We start from the raw sequence: 24,906 nt of genomic DNA, 5'->3' as shown, positions 1-24,906 counted from the left end.
TAAGCGACGGGTTAACACCAACTTTGAGTGGTGGAGCGGGGTTAGCCCCAACGTTGTAACACAATTCCCTGGGCAACTGGATTACAGTGGGAAATAGGGCTGCAACTAACAATTATTTATTAATCGATTAATTATTTAGTCTTTAAAACAAAATAATTACAAATACCCATCACAAGTTACCAGAGCCCTAAGTAATGTGTTAAAATTGCTTACTTAGTCTGACCAGCAGAAAAAAAAAAAAAGGATTAATTTTATAATGATATGAAACAGAGAAAGCAAGCAAACCTTTGCATTTGTGAAGCTGTAAGCAGCAAATGTTTGGTTTTTTTACTTGATAAATGACAAAAACGATTAATTGATTACCAAATTATAATTGATTAATTTTCTGTTGATCAACCAATCGATTAATTGACTAGCCTAATCGTTTCAGCACTAGTGGGAAAAGTACAGCAATGTCCATGCTGAGTGTTTCACCCTCTTACAGCACTGGTCGTTATACAGTACAATGACACGGACAGGTAAGACAGGAGAGAGAACAGTGACAGCACAGAACAAAGGCAGGGCTTCAAATCCATATGATCACTATGGAAAGAAAACTATGAGAGAAAACAGAAAATTGACAGAGAGTCTTTTAAGCGAGTGTGACCAGATTCCCCAGTGCTGGACTTCAGACAGGTCGACAGACACACAGTGACAGGCAGACAGGCAGAGAGAGAGAGAAGGAGAGAGAGAGAGAGAGAGAGAGAGACAGACCTGCATGTTCCTGAGGAGCTGGAAGATCTCCATGGTTCTGAGGACGATGTCTTGGACCGTCTCCTGGCCGATGCGGCACAGCGAGGCCGTGTTGACGTCGCGCGCCGCCTGGGCCTGCTGCTGCTGCTGCTGCTGCTGCTGCTGCTGTTGCTGCTGCTGCTGCTGCCCACCAAACGCCGTGGCTAGGGGAGGGGTCGTCATGGAGACAGCAGATGGAGACGGGGGTGTAGGTGTAGGCGGAGCTAGCTGTCAGGCTGTTCCACACCGGCACACCTTTACATGCCTTGAGGGAGAGTTTCACAGGAGTAGAAGGAAGATGTAGGGTACAGTGAAGAAGAGCAGAAAGATGGATGTTGAAAAGATGCAGGAAAAGTGGATCTTGATTCTTGAATTATGTATTGACTGATGAGTGGCCCAAAACAAGTCAAGTTTATTTATATAGCCCTTTATCACAAGCATGTCTCAAAGGACTTTACATACCATTTCATATACTATATCACAGGGATGGGGACTCAAGTTTGACATGAGGCAGTTTTTTGAGGCGAGCAATACCTGAACATTGTGGGGTTTTTCTCCTATTGTGGGGTAATATAATGTATTAAGTGATGATGTACACTTGTGATTCCTATCTACAGCTTCATTTAGGTTACATTATGATTTTATTATGCAGTGCCTGATATACAAATAGCTAAATAATATAATCACCAGGCTGGACATTTCTTAGAAATAACTGTTAGGGATTAAGCAGACCATCTGAGACTCGTGACCAAAGACTTGAGCCTTGACTTGGACTTGCAGGTGACTTGTGAGCATCTCTGCCATATCATATACGTGTCATATACCACATCACATCATATACCATACCAAATAAGATACATATCACATACTATACTACCATATAGCCATATCAGACTTATATTGGCATAACTTTTAACAGTAATAATGCAACAGTACTGTTATAACAGGGTTGCATCACTAATCAACTACAGGTGTGTAGATCATTCAGTATAGTTACATTAAGGCTACAGTGTAGTTTCTAATGTATGTGTGGTATCTACTAATCTCTGGGGAACCAGCAGAGGCAGTGAACCTCTCTTCAACAAATTAACTAAAACGGAAGTAAAGCTAGCTTAACTGGTAATGAATGGGATGGGATTCAAGACAAGTATCGTGCTGTAGCGTTTAACAGAAGTTGTATATCCAGATGAGAAGTGTTTAACGTGCCTTTAAATCAGTAAAAATACATTGGCCGCTATCCTAGGCTAAATCAAATCACCGAAATGTAGTCGGTGTTATAACGGGTGAATGAACGAGTAACATGCAAAAGTGGAGTGGTTGTCACTACAGCTAAAATGACAGTCACAGCACACGACACTTCAGCTCTCTCTCAGTCCACTTTATTGTATCGTTTGACTATTCTGGCGCGATTTAACTCTTTACAATGCAGCGAGTGTTCATGTTTCGTTAGTAACACGTTTGAGAATTTGTAATGTTACCTGTGAGGTGATAATTTATCTGTTTTGTTGACATGTCAAATCCTTTGCTCTGCTCCCAGGATCTCAGCTGCTGCAACTATCGCGAGATTCGTCCTCGCTACCGGTACTGGCAGCAGTAAATAATGATGTGCGAGCGCCACTTGAAAATGTTTTGTAGCCTTTTTTGTTTTATTTTAGAGGATGAAGGTGTTATAATTTCCATACACTGCAATCTCGTATTATTTCAGATCAACAGTAGCCCATATGTATCTTTAAATTCAACTCCCTGCTTTGAAATGCTTTGAAATGAATTACAACATTACGGTAAAGCACAGCGCACTACAAATTCAGAGTCAGACCTGTTTAGGCAACTTAAGGTAATAGCGCCACATGCTGGTCATTTCCTAAATAACATCCAATTTCCCAATATCTGACTTCATGTTATCAACCTGCAAACCAATCTATGCTTTATGGTCACTACTCATGGGTCATCATGGCTTTCTGTTAGTAAGCATAAATCAAATTCATGAATGCATCACATGACTGGGTGTCTAGTCTACTTGAACTGTGTTTGAATTAAATTCTTCAGTCCATCCATCCATCCATTACTTATATACGCTTGGATTATTTTGTGCGCTATCAGAATTCAAATTAGAGTTTGAAATAGAAGAGGTGCCTCAAACAGACAGTATAGTCCTTCAGCCTGTGTGCTCTGCCATGCAGAATTACTCTGACTTACAGAGAGTGGAAATAAGAGCTTTATTGAAAAAAAAAGGAAAGGCTTTGCCTTCAGGCTTGAGTGGGGCTGAAAAACTAGATTAGGATGCCTATTACTTAATTTCCATTATTCATTCAAATTTGGGGTTACAGACTGGATTTCAATTTCCATTTATCTGGAGCACATTTTGAGTAATAATAACCTCAAGGCATTTCTTTCCCCTTCTTCTCTTTCTCTAAAAGCCCCCTATCTACCAAATGCAATACTGATATGGAAAACAGTATGTCAAGTTCACTTGACTGCCCACAACTTCTTAATTGCAGAAAGAGTGCTGGTTAGCTTGCCATGATGAATGAGCGTTGCTCTTCCAATCCCCATCTGCCAGACCGCCAGACCAACTGAGGCATACCATTTGGAAATGAGTTTCTCTATAATCATCCAGCCTGTCTTCTTGGTGTGTTTAATTGGGACTGGGGGGTAGTAATGGTGGGTGGGGAGGGGGCGAGTAGTGAGACTGAGTTATACATTTGACTGTATGAGGATTTTCACAATATCCATGCTGATTCACTCATTGAGCCGGTGGGAAAGTTTGGAAAATGCGTGTGTGTGTGGGGGGTGTTCCTCTGTCTATAGGCCCTTGCTTGCCTGACAGCCCATCTATCACAAAGCCTATAGAGAAACAAAAGAATGTATTGATCACGTCAAGGCAAGCTGATGGAAAACGCAATGGTTTCAAACGCCTTCTCCATGTTTATGCTGTCGAGGCAAGTTGATGGAAAACAATCCTGTGAAAATCAAAGGCCCTTATTCATCACAAGGTAACGCTATCAAAAAAATAACATCTCAGGTATGTCAAGAGCATCTCATCATTTTCACTTTCGCCCCACCGTAATCATATTCTATGTTTGCCTCGAACATAAACATATAATACAACCCTGGTGGAGTGCAGCAGTGAGAGGATTCAAATAAATTATTGAACGAATAGGCAATACAGTGTCTCATTACCTCTGCATGTCCCGTGTAGCATACATCATCTACTGTGTCTGCATGTAACTGAGGCCTCCAGCATAAGAAAACATCAGGCAACACAGATGACCTTGAAACCGATGCCAGGTTTCACTGTACCTGCTGTGGAGCATCATTTCATCCATGCTGCAGGGGCTTGAACCTTGGACATGAGTGAGAGAGAGAAAGAGAGAGAGAGAGAGAGAGAGAGAGAGAGAGAGAGAGGCGGGAGGTGAGAGAAAGAGAAAGGCAGAGAGAGAAAGCAAGAGAAAGAGAGCGAGAGAGAGAAGGAAAGGCAGAGAGAAACCGAAAAAGAGAGAGACAGACAGAACTCCCCTTGTGAGGAAACACGAACCGTGTAATAATCATTAGCTGAGGGGGTATCAGGGCTAAAACGGATTATCTAGCTACCTAGCGCATTACTCATGCTTTAATTAAATACACACTGATCTGGTTCCTCCAGGGCTAAGTTCAGACAGAGAGAGAGAGAGAGAGAGAGAGAGAGAGAGAGAGAGAGGGGAGTACAATGGTTTGCTCTGAAGGCAGCCAAACTTCAAACTCCATTCTGCCGAACGCAGCAGCTTTCGCCCCTCTGGAGTCTCTGGACACCACTGATCTCTTCAGGATTAAATAAGAGACCGTGTGGCTGAAGGTATGGGATGCAGAGATACAGTGTGAATGTATGTGTTTGGGGGTGTGTGTGCAAGCATATGTGTGTGTGTGTGTGTGTGTGTGTGTGTGTGTGTGTGTGTGTGTGTGTGTGTGATATGTGCATGTGAGCAGGGGTATAAGAGGTAACCCAATCAAAATGAAGAGTATTAAGTATCAAAATTAAGAGGGAATTTTCAATAAAATGCACTCATAGCTCAGGGGTAAGAAGAGTTTAAAGTTCATAAAATAAGCTACAATGATTGGTTTGGTATGTGTGTGAATGTGTGTGTGTTTGTGTGGAGGGGGGATGTTGCATGAGCAGAACAGAGTGGGGTGCAAAGAGAGTGCTAAGGGGCTGCTGTGAGCAAGACACAGAAACACACATACACACACACATCCATTGGGGACGAAAGGCTCCTGCTGCAGGTAACGCAGGTAACAGGTCGTAAATAACCACACACACACATACAGTACAAATATACAGTATATAGGCTGCCGAGGGTAAGTGGGTTGAATACAGAAACCCATTCTATCAGTCAGAGATGCTGACCACCAGACTGATGAGTCATGAGTCATGAGTCATGACACCAGGCATGATGTCTGGCTGCTAAACCATTGGTTAGACAATCATATACATTCTGCATGTAGCCATACAGCCAAACAGAAACTATAATATGAGAAAATTATAAAAGGATTAAAATCATAATAGACATTATGAAAAGAATGCATAATGTAGAGCAAATAATTAAGAGGAGGGAATATTTAGTGGTACTAATTATAGAAATCTTGATATAGTAGGAATGAATTTAAAAGCTTTGTATTCCCTTCTGCCTTAAATTGACTGATTTTCTCAAGTTAAAACATTTCAACAATACACTAGCAGACAGCATGTCATGTTATTGATGATTCCCTTGACCATACTGCTGTGGCTCAAGACACCAATATGGCTCTCACTCCAGGAAAGAGCAGGGTAGAAGGTCAAACTAGAAAGAGCAGTAGATACTACAGTGTCAGTAACATGTAGGGGGCCCTTGGTACCCCAAAATGGCCGCCCAGGTACACTGAGATCACACAGCTACAGCAGACTGCAGCTCAAGGTCAAGGAGAGGGTGAGGAAACTGTTAACGGGGATAAACGTGCGCCCCAAGACAATGGATCCTTTGTGAGCCTGTTGCCCGGCAACCCTTATTCGTCAGAGGAGCCGGCGTGGACAGTAAGGGGCTAAAATGGATACAGTACTTTGTCACAATGGATTCTATGATACTGTACCATCAGAGTCAAAACAAAGACCATTACAGAGAGAGAGTATTTGAAAAAGAAGGAATATTTTATTGAACCTGTTCTTTACAACTGTACATAGGCCATGGCAAGACAGCTTGATCATGTATTCAAATACAATTGATGCTATCCACATAAAGTACTTCTCAAGTTGCTGGTTTAACAGTCCATGTATAGAAATATTCATTTGTCTGTGTTTACATGTCCCAAACTCTGTGCAAATGGGTGTGTCTGTATCCGGTGTCAGAGGTTGATACAGTAACACACTAATACAGACAGTATAATAATAGCAGTAAACTAATAGTAAACAAACACAGTGGTTCAAATGTGTGATTAGGATAGTGAATGGAAGTATAAATTAGCAATCATTCAGAGCACTTGATCATCCAGCATGTATAGACTCATAAAAGATGAATGTTTGCTTTATACAGTGCATAGTGACCTCCATTTAAAATAAACACTTAAAAAGCCAAGCTAACTCATTAATACAAAGTTGTAGACATGTTAACACTTAACAAGGGGGCTTGAGGAGAGGGTAAAGCACTTAAAAATCAGTTCCAAGGTCTGTTTTCTCCAAATATGTATTTCCAATATCTAAGAGGAAACGGCTGTCTTGCCTTTCAGACACACATTCCATAATCAGTTCAATAATCACTTCTTTGGGCATGTCAGCACAGAGGCCCTAAGGCAGTCATGTGACTGTGGAGTGACTGTCACACTGAAAAACAAACCACCTAAGGGTCCAATGACCAGTGCTGCAGAACAACCAAAGACTGTTACCACCATAGGTCACAGCAACTATAAAGCATCGTCTTGGAGCTTCGCCTCATTCCTCTGGGCCTCCGGCCACTCTTTGGAGGGGCTCAGATGAAAGAAAAGTCCAAGGCAGATTCCTATATCTTGGGGTCTTCACACAGCGTGCATCCGGGCTTGAGGTCGGCCTGTCTCTCCATCTGAATCGTAACGGAGTGGAAGTTGTAGGAGGAGAAACAGGCCTGTGTCATTTCCCTCAGGACTGACTGAGCATCCACTGACTCATCTGTGAAGGAGAGAGGAAAGCAAAGGAAACGGCAGTGAACGATAGTCACCCACTCTTTTATATTTATGCATCTATGCAACTTAAAGAACCGTTTCGGCACTCAGTGCTTATGCCAGTGAAGAAAAGAGAAAAAAAGATGTCAGATGACGACAGTGAATCTGACAGAAACAAGAGTCATTGAGGTCTCAAAGTCCCCTATTAACTCCCAAGTCCATGTTTTCAGGTGTACAGTAAATCATTTTGGGAGAAAAAAAAATGGATGAAGTCTCAGGACAAGCCCCAGAATCATTTCATCATATTAGCTGAAGTCACAGTGAGTTATCTGTGTTTGTGTTACATCATTTGGACAAAAAGGCTCTTTAAGACCCTGCCGCTGTTCTGCCAGGGGCGAGTGTGAAAGAAGCCCTTGCAAATTTATATTAATGTTAGTCAAAGCATCACTGTATCTTTTTGTAAATCCAGAGTTTATATGGCCATTGACTCTATGTGGGACATCTGAATCATCCATGACCCATGGTTACAAGTACCGTCAAAAATTCTTGATTTGTGGTAAACATCATATAAACTGTTTGTGAATAGTTTGTGTAACCATTGACCCTTACCTATAGGTTATATGCGCAGATAGCAGGTCATAACTTCACTAGATAGATTTTGTTTCATTATACAAAACCCTATTAAATGTTTAGAATTAAGTTTGGTTTGTCCTTTGTGACCACCCAGACCTTAGAAAACAGCCCGAATTGTGTGTGGCAAGGTCCTCTCACCTATGGCTACGTGCGCCGACAGCACAGCCTGGTTCATGGTGAGGGCCCAGATGTGAAGGTTGTGGACCGCCTGCACCCCCTTCACCGCTAGCAGACGATCCCGCACCTCGCTGTACTTCACCCCTGATGGAGTGCCTGAACAGGGGGAGGAAAGAGAGAGAGAGAGAGAGAGAGAGAGAGAGAGAGAGAGAGAGAGAGAGAGGCAGAGAGTAAGGAGAGAGTGTGAAAGTGAATCAGAGAGAGAGAAAGTACAGGGGTGTGAATGTGGGGCTGAGGATGAAGAAAGTGTGATTTTCAACACCTCTGTGAGCATAGTTTGGGGCAAAGCAGCCTGTGTTACTTTTCCACACATCTTATGCTCATGCCAACACAACTTGTGTCAACGTGTTACTACAAACAGATCAGTAACATCATGTTTTATGTTGAGTATCACAAGATGTACAACGTTGTAGAAATCTATTTTTCTCACTCTCTACTTACAAATATGGGCCTGCTGCCTTACCTTCCATCAGGACAGTGAGGATATCTCTCATGATAGTGACGGTGGTGCCCAAGACAAATATGGAGAACAGGAAGGTACAGATGGGGTCGGCCATTTTATACTCTGGCTGGAAGAAACAGACAGAGGAGGGTTCCAATACCAGTATTCTTGAGAGCTAAGACTGTCAGTCAGTATTATAAGCCACTTATCACCTGTGTAATCAAATAATTGGATTGTTTTTGGTCTTGATATTGGGAGTGTGACTGTGCAGTGCGTTCTCTAAGGCTGATATTTCTCAATACTAAGTACAACATAACCGCAGATTTTCAGCATTGTTTCATTGTTAATTTAAGTTTAAGAAAGGCACTAATTGCTAAACATTAATGCACACAGGAAAGTGACAACTGTCCAGTTTTAATATTTCTCATAATAAAAGACCATAACACAGAAATACTGATTGCCCAGACAGCAAGGAGGAAAGCAGCGTGTAGCATAAGACTGCTTTCAGTAGAAAGAACGTGCTGCTGCATCTTCCTGACAGCTTAGTGTGTTGTTAGCACTGAGAACACACAGCGCTACAACATAAAAAATATTTCAGGTTTTAACAAAAGAGCAAAAAAATATCCTGTAGCAACTGATGTAAGCTGCCAGATCATTTAATAACCTGTCAAAATGCAGTAAAATGTCCCTCTAAAGGGGTCAAAAATCTAATAAAACCTGTTAATGTTATAAATTGTTGGATAATATAATAACATCACATTATTACATCAACTGTCAATCTTAATTATATGAGGGGATTATTACTTCATAAAGGGTGTCATATTTTTAAATGATGATGTAATAATAACACTGTCTAATTAAGAAATAAGTTATTACATTAGTAGGCAATTTTATTATTGCATCATCAGACAATTTACTCCCCTTATAAGTAATAATGGCCAGTTACAGTAATAATGTGACATTATTACATGGGTTAGGGTTAGGGTTAGGAATTTATTACAATATCAGGTTTTATTACATCTTCAACCCATTACCACCCATTATCAGTTGCTACCAGACCCTTGGTGGACATGGACTGATGCAGTGAAATCCCGTCCTACTTATTGTTTTGACGGGAAAGCTATGCAAATAGCTTTTAGAGACCAGCTTCTTTAAAATAATCTGGGGGAACCCGTTTGATAATTTTGCTCCCACTATACTCTGCACTGTTTGTTTCACTCTATTGCAATAACACAGGCTGTTTAATAGGAACAAGATTATTGGACAATTAAGACAATTCTAAAAATAAACTTAATTTTGACAATTTTTTTGACTAAACAGGAGAAAACGCTGACAAATTATGCCAGTCTAAATCGTTCTCAACCCATTTCACAAATGTCTTTTTGTATTTCACACCTACTTTCTACTCCTCACCTCGCCTCGTGGATCTAATTTTCACTCTCTAAGGCTTCTTAACATGTCCTCACACACACACACAGTGACGTCTAACCTTGAAGAAGATGATGATGGCGCTGACCAGCACGCTGAGGCTCTGCAGAAGGTCTCCCACCACGTGGACGAAGGCCGCTCGCACACTGGCATTGGCCTGCTGGGCCCTTCTTCCTGTCAGAGAAACATGACAGGACACAGCGGTTCAGTGAGACTGCACGCTGTAAAGTTATTATACTGTGGATTATAATGGAAAAAAGTATAGCTGGAAGACAAGTGCTTTTGTGTGTCCTATATCATTCTGTTCTGTGGTTGATTGTTGATCAGTTAGATCTAGTTAGGCTCATTCTCTGTACAGTTCTTTGAGACATGCATGTGATAAAGGGCTATATAAATAAACAAACTTGAACTTGAATAACTGTGTCTTACAATATTTTAAAGCCCTTTATGCTTTTGATACTCTATTGATCCTATCCAATTCATCTCTTTGCTGCCCCCCCCCCCCCCTCCACGGGTCAGAGTCAGTTATACTGTGGAACAGGGACTCAGTGCCTTGCTCAAGGACTCTTAGGCAGGTCTGATGCTTGGTATCATGGGGGATTGAACCCAGGCTTTCTGGTTGAATGACAGTCTCCCTAATCGCTACGCCCCTTGCTGCCCAAACGACTATATGTCTCTCCATGGTTCAAATGAACATTGAATATACTGCATGTTTGAAGAGAATCTATGGAAGATATTTCAATGTTTAAAGGCCAACGGTAATCATATTTGAGATGACAGTGATTATTAGAAAATACTGACTTATAAAATTGACTATTCATCATTTTGACTGACTGGAGGTTTTGACAGCTCACAATCATCTGAACCTCCTCAGCCCGGGCAACATACCGTGCTCCGCCCCTTTTTTCTCCACGTCCCCATGGTCATCATTGGAGTGGGCGTGGTTTGAGACGTGGGAGTATCCATTTTCCTCCTTGTGGCTGTGCCCATGTGAACTGAGCCCGCCGTGGCTGTGACCGTGACCGGACTGGTGAAGGGTGAGGGCCATGCTGTTCAGAGAGGGGACAAGTCATTTTTGGAGAGTGTACAAATTATGAAATAAACTTATTCTGAGGTGGGAGGCATTTTTGGAATGTATTATCACACACCGGCCTTCAATTAAAGCTGTAAATAGGATGAAAGTTTAGTCTGCTTGTTTTACTCACATAATGTTGGCCAACACAGCGCACCCAGAGGTAATGAGCATGACGGTGCCCTCGATGGTGTAGTCATCGTCGATGAGGCGCTCTATGGCCAGGTAAACCAACACACCAGTTACCAGCCAGATGGTGAACACTGACAGCAGCGCACCCAGGATCTCTGCAGGGAGGAAAGATGGAGAGAGAGAGGGGGGGAGACAGAGAAAGCAAGAGAAACGAGACACAATATTTTAATCGTGCTTTCCAAGAAATGGAATGGCGTGATAATTAAAATGACAACGACAACAAAAAGGATGGCAAAACAATTTAAGAGAATGTCTCAAAACCACATGATTAAAAGGTTTGAATTTGTACAGCAGATGTGTCCATCAATAGCTGTGTGTCTTGTCAAAGTGTCTTTGAGCAAGACGCTTAACCCCGACCTGCTCAATCACATTGCTTAAAGCTGCATCACGCGACTTTGCATGTTGAAGATTTCCCACCAGTGTCCATACCTTACACCAGAATTTAATTTGGAGAAATTGGGCAAATCTATGGGGTCTCAATTTGAGGGGATCGCTCTACTCTGTTGCAGCTCCACTTTCTGATTTAGGCTGATAGCATGGCTGGATATTAAAGACAAATCTCACCTGGTGCAGCTTTAAAATGCAACAACAGCAATGCCAGCAGCTCCTGATACAAACAAGGCCTTACCTGCACGGTGCCAGCCGTAGCTGAGCTTGTGTGTGGCGGGTCTGGAGGAGAGCCAAAGCGAGCACAGGCTGATGATGAAGCTGGTGAAGTCCACCAGCAGGTGGGCAGCGTCCGTCATCACCGCCAGGCTGCCCGCAAAATACCCACCTGCAGGAGGAGAGAGAGAGTGAGAGAGAGAGAGAGAGAGAGGAAGAGTAGAAGGAAGAGGAGAGCAGAGAAGGATCCAAGAGAAAGTAAAGGCAGAGAGAGTGTTAGGAAAAATAAGAGAAGCAGGGGAAGTGAAAGGAGAGAGTGGGGGGATGGAGAAAAGGGAGGAGGAGAGAAGAGAGATGTCCGGAAAAGCCAGAAAAGAGAAAGGTCAGGATTGGGAGGAAAGGTGACAAAGAGAAGAGTGGTACAAGATGGAGATTAATGATTGTAAACAGATAAGTAAAAGCACTGACTACACTCGGTGTGTGAATATCTGATCAAAGCATCAACTTCTGAACAGCCCATCTTCAGGTATAACAGACTGAAGAGCCATCAGATTTATGTCGGTACAGTAATCTTGTTATAGAAAATCTACTGTTAAAGAAAGAGAAAGAGGGGGAGAGAATAAGGGAGAAAAGTGAGAAAAAGAGGCAGTGACTCACCCAGGATCTCTCCGACCATGAAAATCAAGCAGACGACAGAAACCACATGCAGCCTCTTCTTGGCAACTTTCTTCTCTCGCTCACGATCCTCCTGAGCATGGCTGTTGTCATGGCAATGCTTGATGCCGCCGGTGCCGTCTTTCTGCAACGCCTCCTGGTTGTGCGCGCTGGTTAATCATTACAATCAGAAGAAATGCAAGTTAAGAAGAAGAAATGTACTTCCTAATACTGTGTTTCAACAATTCGGAGTGACTCATGTCGTTGAGGAATTTCTCTGTGATCCTTTTCTACAACTAAAATCAAATAATCAGCATTTGTGAGTGAGAGCAACACTTTTCCCCAAGCTAGAAGCCACAGAGTCAAGGCACTAACCTGTGATATCTAACATAATGTTAGAGAAGAAGAAAACAAGATTTTAATCCTGCTTCACTTTTCATTTGTCAAGATAAATTGTGTTAAATCCAAGAGTCTGTAAGCCTCCATTCTGCAAGACTCTCTAGACCATGTTCTCTGTTCTGTAATACTTTACTGTTCTCTGTTGATCAAATCAAAACTTCCTCAGTTATTATTGCTGTTACCAGATGTTTTCTGTGGACATGTCACTCATGACTGGTGTATCATTACTCTAAAAATATAGATAAGTGATGGCACATCGTTAATATTGAATTATAGAAAGTACTATTTATCTGCTTTAAAGATAACGCTAAATCATTGCACTACAGTTTACAGATTGGTTATGTGATTGCTTACTGTAGCCTACTCACAACTTTGGTATAGACTGGTCCATGGTATAGGCCTACCATGATTTATGTGTTGATGTGTGATACTATGCACTACAGTAAGTAAGTATGGTAACCATGATTTGATTACTGTGGTAAAATGATGCTATTTTGTTTTGTTTGTTTTGGTTCTTTTTGGTATTGTTTTTAATATAATTATGGAAATGAATTTAGAAATAAATTAGAGATACAATACAAGATTCCATTGTCTAGTTGATGATTTTTTTCTCAGATGTAGCAATTAAATACATGTAACTTTACTAGAATTCAGTACAGACCATGGACATGATGGTCTAATGATTAAAAAGGGAAGCAGTTAGAGAAAGTGAAATGGTCCGCTGTCTGATGACTGTTGTCCACATGACCAACAAGAAGCACCAGCTGAGTCCAGCTTGAGGTGCTGTCCATCATAAACCATCACGAATCACCATCACAAGACCGTCACCAGTTAAGACCAGCATAATGGTACCCAAAATATATACTACACTAGTCACCAGTTAAACCAGCATTAGATGGTCAGAGCATGAGCAGTATAAACTGGCCAGCAGCATTGACAGCTTGATTGTCTAGGCTGTTTTTTTCAGCAGGGTATGTCCAAATATTGCAGCAGTCCCTGTAGGAATATAATAGTGAAATAGGAAGTAAATATTTACCATCAAGTACTATAAGTCACCCTTAAACCCACCATTGAGCACCACATAGCCTACACTATATTAGTCTCTGCATGAATGTTATAGGAATGTTATGGTGGTATGTAATGTTATGTAATGTTATGTTATGTTATTTTCCATTAGGGAAATAGGTTAAGTAAAAAGGCTAATTGAAAAACCATGAAAGAAAATTTTTTGACTTTATCACACCCTTGCGGTGCATCTGTGAGGTCACATAAATTTATTGTTGCTACATCTACATTTTCACCTTGCTGTTTTTATAAGACACCATTATGTAAAAAAAAAAAAAAAAAAAAAAAACTGTAAATGATCGCAATCAATCTTATGCATCCTTTTTCTGTTCTCCTTGTGCCAAGCAGTAACATTAGCTAAACAAAGTGGTTGCTAGGCGACCAATAGAACCTCTTTGGTTTGAGCCGTGATTTTTGGGTGGTGCAAATCAAATCAAATCAACGGTTCTGCGGTCACAGGTGTGCACTAATCAGGTATTTTGCAACGGTTTCTAACGCGACTCAGCCAATCGGCACTCAGGACCGGAACTATCTGCTTCATTAACAGTAAAGCACCCGGCATAGTACAGTAGAGCCGAATGTAAAATCCAAATTTGCGCACTGCTAATCCCAGCAGAGATCCGGACCCAGACCCGTGTGGAAAATCAGTGGTTAACAAACAAGGGAACGTAGGCAGACACTGCCCACAACAGAAACGATCGCCATGACTGAAAGAAAAATCTATAGCCTATCTATCCACAGTGTAGCCTAAACTTTGGATTTGGATTTTAAAACAAAAAAAACTGCTTAACCATCCTGCAATCTGAAAAAAACAACAACACTCAAAGCTGAATTGATTAAAATACAGCTTATCCCAGATACACTGGAAACACAAACAACGTAGGCTAGAAATGACAACTTCACCTGTTTTGCGTTAACAATTAAAAGTCAAAGTTTACTTTACCTTCCCATAATGGTGTACATGTTCCTCGTTTCGGTCACCAGGTGAACTCTTTCTGGATCATTCTTTTTGAACATGACTGAATTTTTGGAGAATATCTAATTTTAAAGAAAATCCTGACAGTCGAAAAAAATACAAACTAAAACTAAAACAAATTAAAATAAACTAATGAATCTTTTAAAAGTAACTCGGAGAAGTTTCTTTTTTTTTTTAAATGGACAGTAGGCTTCTCATCTAGGTCTATGTTTAGCCAACTTTTCTTTTCTCTTCTGTTTTTAGCTTCTTCGGGTTATCTCTCCTCAGAAAGTGTATTACCAGCCGCTGAACATCCTCACAGACCAGCCCAGGGTGCAAACAGCCCAAACTATTGTTGAAGCCTTGTGACTACCACCGTTTGCACCGTGTGCAAATCAAATGCATGGCCGCTTGCAGCACCTTGGAGCTGAGTGATGAGGGGAAAAGAGTAACGGCCTGGGACTCATATTTAGAGATTTAGCCTGTATCCTCAGGGAAAAACACTAGAATAGCCTAATCCTAAAAGACATTTTACTTTACAAATATCACAACAAAACTAGTCTCTGTGAATACAAGTCTAATTGTAGGAAGGTTATAGTGATACCAAAAGAGATTAAAATGCCTTTACTATAACTCAGCATTGATTTCCACAGTGATTGCTGATTAGTGATTGTTTAATTGGGTGAACGCATGGGTCGCGTGCCAGCCAGCCAAAACCTACCGGGACCCGCCCGCCTCTTCTCCGTCGGCACTCAGCGACGATAAAATCAAACACTATTTGAACTAGGCGGTGCTGTGCGCTCTGTTCCTTTGCGACATTAATTAAGTAGCTCAATAATAATTTAACTATAGAGTTAAAAGGAAAGGCTGAACGCAATGAAAGTCACCGATAGAGACTATTTAGCGCCATTGATTACTCTATCAAATAATAAGCTCCAAACAAGTCAAGTGTGGTTTAATAGCCTGCATGGATTTTTTGCTTGCTGCAATAGGCTCGTTAAATAGGCTATCATTAAAAAGGAAATCACAGTGGCATTGAGTGAGCCTGGGCATTTTGTGCATTAGCTAGGACAGCAGCCTATCATTATGCAGGTTCATACTCGACCAATAAAGTTAATTCTCCTCTTTTCAAATTAAATAACAATCTGTTATGTCATTATTTCATGTTATTATGCCCAAAACAGCAATTCCTAATGATTTTTTACCTCCATAGGCTACGGCTCGGAAACTTTCACACCTGCTCTTGTCTGCCAGAAACAGTAGAGCCATATCTGTCTGCTTCCATTTATTTTCAGTCTCCTTGTGAATTCATGAACGCCAATAACATTTGATCATGTGGACTATAGATACAGCAACGTATTACAACTCCTTATTCATTATTAAAAAAAACAAAAAACAAAAACACGCAGGTTTCATTAACATAGGGTAGCCTAGTTTTTCATAGTTTCAGGCAACTTTTTTGCATGGATGAGCTAGATATACAGGTTGTCCAGTAGGGAATTATACTTTTTGGTTTCTAAAGCATCAGAATTATAGAAAAGTCTGCTGAAAGATTAATGGTCCTAAAACCCACTGAAGCCTTGAATGAAAAGTACAATCGTTTTGTTTTCTGTCACACTTCATTCTGAAAATGTACCACAAGGTGGCGACATCTCATCATCTTCCACAAGTGTGTCTGGTCAAATGTCAGGAGAAAAGGGAATTAACTTTGTGGTTTTCAAATGGGGAGTCGTGGGGTCCAGGGGTCACCTGAAAAATTAAGACTGCCATGATGATCACTTTTATTTAATTTAGCAGTTATGGGAAAATGTATCTATCCAGCTGAGTATTTGGGAGCTCCTTTGCAAAATGCCTCTTTATTCAGGGATTTTGGAGCAATGGCTGCCTGTAGGTCTCAAGTTTGAAGTTTGAACCCTGGCACTAGGCTGTAACTAATATACCAACAATGTGATGCTTGGTGTTGCCACATGAGGAAGACAGCAACTCTCAAGAATGGACTGCCACCACTGCCATTTTGCCTAACTGATGTGTTGTGGTGATTGGCACACCTGACTCTTGACTGTCTATCCACAGGAGAGAAGAAAAGTGGGAGCAAATTCAAACTATGCAAGTTTTGAGAAAGACGCAATGTCAAACACATCAGTTTGAAACAAAAAAGTGAGCATTATGTATTAAAAAGGAAGATTGTGGTGGCAGTCCATTCTTGGGAATAGTTGTGATGCCTCAGTGTACACACACACACACACACACACACACACACACACACAGTTTTGCACTAGTGTACTGCATTTGTTTACTTTGTTTACTTTTTCACTTTGTTGTGGCTAGCTCTAGGCTCAAGAATTTTATAGTAATAATTTGTTTCTCGCTGTTTTGTTGTGTTTATGACAATAAAGAACCTTGAACCTTGATAAACACACACACACACACATACAGTTTATGACATTTTATAAAAAAATAAGTTAGTAGATATACATATAAACAAATTGCCCATTTCACATAGATAACTGTTGTCAATTATCTGATTTTGACCATATAATTCATTAACAAAGTGACATGTGGCATTATCGAAACCTGCCACTTCCGTCATCCTTCCTCAGTCCCAGTCAGAGCAGCGTCAAGGCGACAGGACGATCACAGCCAGGCTCAAAGGCCTTTCATTCTCTTTTGAGTGTGGTGACACTTGTTTTGTTTAAGGAGGTCTAAAAGCAGAGTCAATTTGACTCTAAAAATAGCTTCCGATGCGTCAAAGCTATTTCGGTCCTTACTTGTCTGTGGGATCTAGAAACTGGGCCTGTGTTTTGGTTTGCCAAAGCGTTGCGTGTCTGAATAGACGGCCCAGTGCGTTGCTAGGGGCTGCAGAGAGAGGGGAAAGTGGCGCGAGAAGGGTTAGTTACACATGGCTGTTCACACTGTTCTTTACACCCTGACCCTGGGACCAGATCCATGAGAGCTGCGTGTGTGTGTGTGTGTGTGTGTGTGTGTGTGTCTATGTGTCTGTGCACATGCATGCATACACTCTATCCTCTGTCCTTCTTTAACAGTTGTGGCATGACAAACAAGCCAAGACCATTGCATAGGGAGCCCAAGTGTTTTCAAGACACACAACTGTAGTCGCCCCGGCAACTGCCCACCTCCTCCCCGTCCCACTGATCACTGTTTGTGTGTATGTGTGTGTGTGTGTGTGTGTGTATCTGATAAAAGACCCCAAAAGCGGTAAACAGCTCGGGGTCAGGCATCTGGACAATGCACTGACGTCAGACCTGCTCCGTCACACTCGCACTCCAATGACGCCAGTCCACCATGCCAAGGAGCTGGGGTAATGTGTGAGACAGACAGAAAGAGCGAGCAAGCAAGAGAGAGAGAGAGAGACAGGGGGGAGAGAGAGAGAGTGTGTATGAAAGAGAGAGAGAGAGTGAGTTCCTCATAGGTTCTTGCAGCCCAGAGCAGAACTGCCAGGGAACTCATAACAGAGGGAGTAGTAAACAGAGAAGGGAAAGAGAGAACAGACAACGCTGTATCTGTGTTACAGCCGAGACAAACATCGGACACAGGAGAGGGTTTAGCACAAAACCCAGTCGGACTCTTGAGAAACCATCTGAAGACATCACTGAAAGACCTAAAGAAACCAAACCTATCATGATGGAAGTGGTCCTCACCAGACTGCGAGACTTCTCCTGCAAGACCGCCACCTTTGACGACTGCAAGCCCGCAGGACAGAGCGTGTGCAGGGAGCCTCGAACCCGAGCCGACCCCCTGAGGGAAGGCTGTGGGGCCGGGGAAGGCGGTCCATCCAAACTGGACATCGAGAGTGCGCTGGCCTGGCTGCGCAGGGAACTGGTAAGACTAGAGCTCTGCTGACATCCCACTGTCTGCTTTTCAAATGTTAAAATAAATCCATATCACTGTGGCTGATTCATTGTGAGCTTATGATGCCTTGCAGTGCTCCACACTGACCCTGAGCACACTGAGAGTGATTAAGAGTTGCAAGTTTTTAAAAGGTCCTGTCTGTGTTGTGTACAATCTTCCAGCCAAAGTGAATTGATTTGGTGAATTAACATGATTAACCAAGGAATCACATCCATTTTCCAGGGGTTTTGGCATAGAGATCAAGTATTAAAATTGCTCCCTAGCTAAAGAATGACAGTATACCTGAGCTGTAAAGCCCTCTGTGTGGTCCTCTGACCACAGTAGGATTCCAGTGAGAATAGAAACATTTTTATTGGCCATTAGGCCTAAGGTCAAGCCATTTGTTACCCCAACAAAATGACCTCCCAGGTCATTCAGGATACCATTGTGTGGGAGGCGGCAGTTATTGCCTTTTTGTTCGTGAGATGCGTGTAGGTCATGTTGTTACAATGTCACCCTCTCTAAACAGTCCTCTCCAGTTAAAGAGGCCGTGTGTGTGTGTGTGCATGTTTGTGTGTGTGTGAGCAACTGTGTAAGACTCATTGTCACTGCTTAATATATCACTTGGCATTTAGAGCATTCACCCAGACAGCTCGTCATGGTAACCAAGAGTCCTGAGCACACAGAGCAGGAGAAACCAGGCGTCAAAACACCCAGTAAAGACAGAGGCCTTCAGGCAGGTTTAACAACATCCCTCTGACATAGAAGGCTGTGGAATAGCTGTGAAACGCTCTACCTATGCTCATCTCTACTCATCTTAATGTGAGGCAGTTAGAGCTAAACTAAACAGTGGTTCTGGAAAATGTAATTTCAACAAATTAGTAAGTGAGACAGCGACATCTCACCATAAACCTGTCAAATGGACTTTGGCTGTTAGACAGCAAGGGAGATGATAGAAACAACCTATTTACATGGGTTTATAAATAGTACACCCATATCCTCATCGGCATGGAGTTACATTTTTATGATGAATACACAAATATATATTCTCTACTTGAAGAACTAAAATGACCATTGATCACCCAGACAGTGCTGAAAGTAAGACCGTTGTATAGTTCTTATTTTCCAGAGGCAGACCCAAAGGACGCCCTCCAACTCAGAGACCCAATTACTTCCACTTCACATTGACCAATGAGCAATGCCCTTTGGAGATGAGATGGTTTGTGTCACTTGTGCGAAAGCGGCATAGATCCAGCTCCTGTGTCTAGCGTTCACAGTACATTTGTGCTGGGGCTGCAATCCAGCACAATTAGAGGCAACCTCTATCAATTGCCACCATCACTTCCAAACAAGTCCCAAGGGCCTGTATGCATTGATTCCCATAGAGGAAGAAAACAGGACCTTCTAAAGGAAGACGAAGTTGGTTGGTGTGTTGTGTGATCCGCACAAAGCCCCGTGATTTAGACTGCTTGGTCAGGATAGTTCACACTGGAACAGCCAAGTAAAGGCCATAGTCACACACACATCCACAAATGCACACACAAACTCACACACTGTCCAGCACATTATCTGGAAAGGGCGGGGGGTTGCGGGTGGGGAGCTGGACCCCCACTAAGCCCACATCTCCACCTTTCCTCAAAGGAAAGTTCACGTTTCTTCTCTCATTCCTCCATGTGTTGACAAAGGCGGCGAAAAACCAGCATCTTTCAGCCAGAGCCCAGTCTCAGCCCGGTGCTGTAATTAACAGAGAAAAGAAATGCAGATTGACCAAGAGGGGTTTTTTGTTTGGGACATTCCTCACTCCTTGGGACAAACTTGGACTCTGACGTTGATGGAATTCTGAATATTCTATTTTACAATGCGGGCAATTAGACAGCCTCTCATAAAAAGGGAAGAAAGAGAACGACAGAAAAGGCATTTGCATCTGAAAGAAGGCAGCGTTCAAATGAAATGGCTGGAACGGCGCATGTTGTTTCACACTGAGGACATGAACCCTCTCAGCTTGATCAAGGAGGCTGTTTGGAATAAGACGTGGAACTCTGTGAAGTTCACTTTTATCTGGATCACTTTTGTTTCCTGCATTATGTGTCTGTCTGTCTGTCTGTCTATCTAGATTGATGTAAATGAGTAAATAAACTGATATGTGTCCTATGTGTGCAGATGGAGATGCGTTCCCAGGACCAGGCTCTGATCCGGCAGCTGATGGAGCTTCACTCTGGCATCCAGGAGCTCAAGCAGGAGTTGTCAGAGGAGGAGGAAGAGGAGGAGGAGGAGGAGGAAGAGGAGGAGGAAGAGGAGGAGGAGGAGGAGGAAGAGGAGGGCAGCTGCTGGGACTCTGAGAGCGAGCGAGGAAGTGGCAGTGTCTACTCCAGCTCGGGGGAGGTGGGCTTTTCCGCCTCCTGCCTGACGATGCCTCCGCCCCTCGTCTCGGGGGTTTTAGCCAAGAGGGCGTTCAGCAGGAGAAGCTCCGTGCCTTGAGGACGCCAAATTAAAACCTTTAAAGTCCCTCCTCAACTCTCGCATCCTCCGCGAACCCTAAACAAAGAGAATAGAAGGAGGAGAGCCAAGATAAATAAACTCATGATTCCCCCCCCCCCCTAAATTTCCACCTCTGTCACTTCTTCAGAGTGAAGGAAGAGGAGGGGATGGGTGGAGTTGAGGAGAGATTCAGCATGTAAACAGAGGCAGTGATGTACTATGATTGATAATGCACTGAGTAATTAGTTGGTTATACTCACACCAATTACACAATCTCAGTGGGAATATTACAGTTAAAAGTATTTCCATTTACATCCTCACACAAAAAAAACGTTACTCTAATGCCTTCATTACCAGACAGTTGATCCATCATCACTTGTATTTTCATTACAAAGGTATAACGTGGTTATAGGCTGCTATAACTTCAAGATAGCATGTAAGTTGTGTGACAGTGGATAGCATATGTCCTGTATTATAAGCTGACCTAAAGGCAACCATTGTTGCCTTTGTGTAGTATTGTGTGTGAGTATGTGCGTGTGTGTGTGTGTGTGAGAAATAGAGAAAGAGAAAGCTTTTTTCTCTGTGTAGATATGAAAAGGTGCTCAAACGTGAATGTCACCACTGTAAGCACATTCACCACCATTGCAAAAAATCCGATGAGCTGATTTCCTAATACTGTATACATTTTGAGTTATAAATTTCTGTGTTTATATAATAATAATGAACTGCCAGTTACACCCAGGGTTCCTGTGTATCTGAAGAAAACTCACTGACCTTTTTTGACTGTAACTGTTTACAGAAAAATAGATTCAATACAGCAGCAGGAGAGCCTCAAGTTCACTGCAAGCAACTTTATTATGCACATGCAGTGGTCAAGCATACTCGTCATTTCTACTACTTGTTTTTGATCTGCCTTCTTCCCTGTTCAATGTTTGACTGAGTACTAGGAGAGCTGAGTTGATATCTTGTTAGCACAGTGAACCACAATGTAAACTCATGTTTTAACAGATAACTATGGTTAGATTACTGATAAGCGGAACATATTTGTGAATTGAATAAGCTACAGTTGTTTGGGATCTTGTGTGTGTGTGTGTGTGTGAGAGAGAGACGGATGTATTTATTAACCATCCATGAACATCCATTGCATTTGAAACAGGTACTGTACTGCAGTGGTACAGTATGCCACCACAATAAAGACATGAAAACGATAATTGTGCACGTTTTATTTATTTGAATACATTTTATCACAAAACATTTCAATATCAAATAGAATCAATGTGACAAAATTTGCTGAATTTCCTTATTTCTTCTTTCCACTCATAATGTTTCTCGACCTAGTAAAGAAACAAAACATTTAAAACAGATTTCTTTAGCGCAGATCTGCATTAAGTGCCACTCACATGCAACAAGAGAAAGCCTCTAGAAAATATCAACATCAGACAAACCCAAGCCTGTTTTGTCCCTCTCTTTCCTCCACCCAGGTCATTTTACATGCAACAGGTGCCTATTTTTTTTTTTTACCACAAGACACATTTTATTACAATGAGCTATTATCGAGTCAAAGACTACCAACAGGCAAATGCATTCATAAATCATGCAATCCCAGTGACCTTTACAGTGAAATTATTCCATCTGACAAAGTTCCTGTTGCATGTCCAGCAGAACCAACGCCTTGTCCTCCAGCATCAGAGCCTGGTTCTTCCTGCTCTCCAGCCACGCTCTCTCTCTTAAAGCCTTCCCCAGAGAGGGTGCACTCTGCTGAGGCAGCTTACTGCTGATCTTCCCCCTCTACCTCCAGACCTCCGTAACTCTCCCTCCTCAGTCTCTGGATCTCTGTGTTGAGCCCCAGCAGCGTCTGAGCCAGCTGACGGTCCTGCGAGCGCATCTCCAGCTGCGTGGTGAAAGATGAAAGAATCAGATCAGTGTGTCAGGCGCTCTATTGTGTATGCTTAGTCACAGAGACACAAGGCCACACATGACAGATGAGCAGATGAGTGGTCTTTTCATGCTTATTTTTGATACAACAATACATATAATCAACAGGTAACAGATGTTTCAGGGTTGTTTCTGGACATGACTAGCGCAAACCAACTGTTAAAAACTGAATTGAATTGGCAAAAAGCACAAAAAACATACTAAAATGTCCAAATCTGTCTGTCAGTGGCTAACACAGCAGAGAACTCACCAGTTCAGACCTCAGCCAGGTTATCGCTCCGTCTATCTTTGCTCTCCGCAGCTCTTCGTTGGCTTGGAAACTCCTGCCAATGCTGACCGGGCGCTGACCGGTGGATCCAGAGTCCTGAGGATCTTCTCGGGATTCCCCCGTTGTCCTGAAGGCGTGAATCAGTTTGTTCTTAATGTTCTCCAGAACCATGGTCGACAAAGTATCCTCGCTGTGACTGTCTCGGTCCATGCTGCCTTCTTAGGGAGGGGGGACAGGTCTGAGTGTGTGTGTGTGTGTGTGTGTGTGTGTGTGTGAGAGAGAGAGAGATTGCGGGTGTGCAAGAGGGCGTGAATGTCCAAGCAGGTGTGTGTGTGTGTCCTTCAATCCTGCCTCCTTTTGTAGAGTGAGCACCTCCTATGACAGGCTGGAAAAATCACTTCCTCATCAAACTTTTTGGGATGTCCTCTGCTTCTTTTTATTGTTTTTTTTTCCTCTTATGGATCCTTTCTGTCTTCTTCTCTTCTTCCTTGTCGTCCTTTCCCTACGTGAACAGGGCTCCTTCGCAGCAGAAGTTTTGTGTGCCTCTGTGCAGCAGCCTCACTCATCCCTTTGCCTGCCTGGCGTGGAACTGGCCTGTTTTGTCATTGTTACTATGGAGAAGCAGCCCTCCGCCTGCCTGCATGCCCCCCCCCCCCAACCACCCCTCCCACCCCACCCCTCCTTTTGGTAACCCTTATAAGAATGGTGGAAGATCTCGGACAAAGAGCATTGTTGCCTCCAAAAAGAACTGAAAAGACCCCCCCAACCACCACCATCACCACACCCTCCCCCTTTTTTTTTCCTCCTTTCTCTCTCTCGCTCTCAGTCAATCCCGCCCCCATACAATTCTAGTGTGAGAAACGTGGTGTGAGTGAGCTCTCAGTTGGACAAAGTGCCCGTGTGTAAACCTGTGTGTGTGTGTGTGTGTGTGTGTGTGTGCATGCTTGCATGTACTGTGCACATGAAATCCATCAAACCCCAGCAGACTTTTTCAGCACTTCTCCCTAAATAAGACCTGCTTGTCAGCTTAGGAGACAGACAGGTTGGGTGAGGAGAGAGACACAGCCTCAGTGTTAGCCGATTCAGAGGCACAAAGGCCATCCTACGGTGAAATATAACCAGGCCTTTTGTTGCCCAAGTTAAGTCCGTTCCCTGTGGGGTTTCTGGGATGTTTTTTTGGCACGCCGCACGCAGTTTTTTCCTGACTTCTCTATAGAGATGAGACAGGGGTCTAGTGTATTTTGCCTCCCTGACATATGGGCCTGGCTGCGAGAATGGAGAGGGCACATTTTGGGGAAGGGACATCAGAGTCGCTCAATGCTTTCAAGTGCACAGCATTTTCCCAAGGTAATTCTTTACTCTGAGGAAGTGTTTTGTTCTATTTCAGTGCTGCGTCATATGAAACATTGCCCTAAACGCTGGCACAGAGAAGTGTGTGTGTGTGAGAGTGAGAGAGAGACAGAGAGAGAGAGAGAGAGAGAGAGAGAGAGAGAGAGAGAAGACCTCCTGATTTCCTTTTTCACTACATTGCATGGCTACTGCCTCTATAGCCTAATAAAAAAGTACTCAGCCAATTTTGCAACACACTTCTCATCCACATATCGACCATTAAATGAATGGCTTAGATATGCAATCTTGTCACACTGTGACCTGTGAAGACGGATGAGCGTGTTAGAGAGAGATGGAGAAGTGCACTTGTCAGAGCTCATAAGGCCTGAGCTATGACTCCATTTGTGCAGAAGTCTGTGGAGCGTGAGAAGAGCCTTCGGTCTTGAAGGTCAAAGAAGCAGGACGACGCGTGACAACAATAACGCGGACAAATGACCCGCTAAATACACAGACTG

The 24,906-nt window shown here is 42.7% G+C and overlaps 3 protein-coding genes across 3 annotated transcripts in view; all 3 read right to left on the bottom strand.

The window, feature by feature from the left end:
* Positions 1 to 2,317, bottom strand: part of med30 (mediator complex subunit 30) — a 29,129-nt gene extending 26,812 nt beyond the window's left edge. The window contains exons 1-2 of the mRNA XM_071898405.2: positions 2,250 to 2,317; positions 754 to 1,036 (exon numbers count right to left, since the gene is read on the bottom strand). Of these exons, the coding sequence (XP_071754506.2) occupies positions 754 to 954 (201 nt within the window). The 5' untranslated portion in view covers positions 955 to 1,036; positions 2,250 to 2,317. The remainder of the gene's footprint in view (positions 1 to 753; positions 1,037 to 2,249) is intronic.
* Positions 2,318 to 6,773: 4,456 nt separating this feature from the next.
* slc30a8 (solute carrier family 30 member 8) lies at positions 6,774 to 12,150 on the bottom strand. The gene is made up of 8 exons (XM_078290413.1): positions 12,117 to 12,150; positions 11,485 to 11,631; positions 10,798 to 10,951; positions 10,604 to 10,641; positions 9,654 to 9,766; positions 8,186 to 8,291; positions 7,684 to 7,818; positions 6,774 to 6,919 (listed from the first exon to the last, which is right to left on the bottom strand). Exons 1-8 carry the CDS (start codon positions 12,133 to 12,135, stop codon positions 6,774 to 6,776), a joined length of 858 nt encoding a protein of 285 aa, XP_078146539.1. The 5' UTR covers positions 12,136 to 12,150.
* Positions 12,151 to 22,627: 10,477 nt separating this feature from the next.
* Positions 22,628 to 23,272, bottom strand: aard (alanine and arginine rich domain containing protein). The gene is made up of 2 exons (XM_078290555.1): positions 23,045 to 23,272; positions 22,628 to 22,750 (listed from the first exon to the last, which is right to left on the bottom strand). Exons 1-2 carry the CDS (start codon positions 23,270 to 23,272, stop codon positions 22,628 to 22,630), a joined length of 351 nt encoding a protein of 116 aa, XP_078146681.1.
* Positions 23,273 to 24,906: the final 1,634 nt, after the last annotated feature.

The sequence above is a fragment of the Centroberyx gerrardi genome, chromosome 19, assembly GCF_048128805.1.
Source record: "Centroberyx gerrardi isolate f3 chromosome 19, fCenGer3.hap1.cur.20231027, whole genome shotgun sequence".
NCBI classification, from domain to species: Eukaryota; Metazoa; Chordata; class Actinopteri; order Beryciformes; family Berycidae; genus Centroberyx; species Centroberyx gerrardi.
Note: the sequence above shows the minus strand (reverse complement) of the source record. Positions and strands in the feature narration are given on the sequence as shown.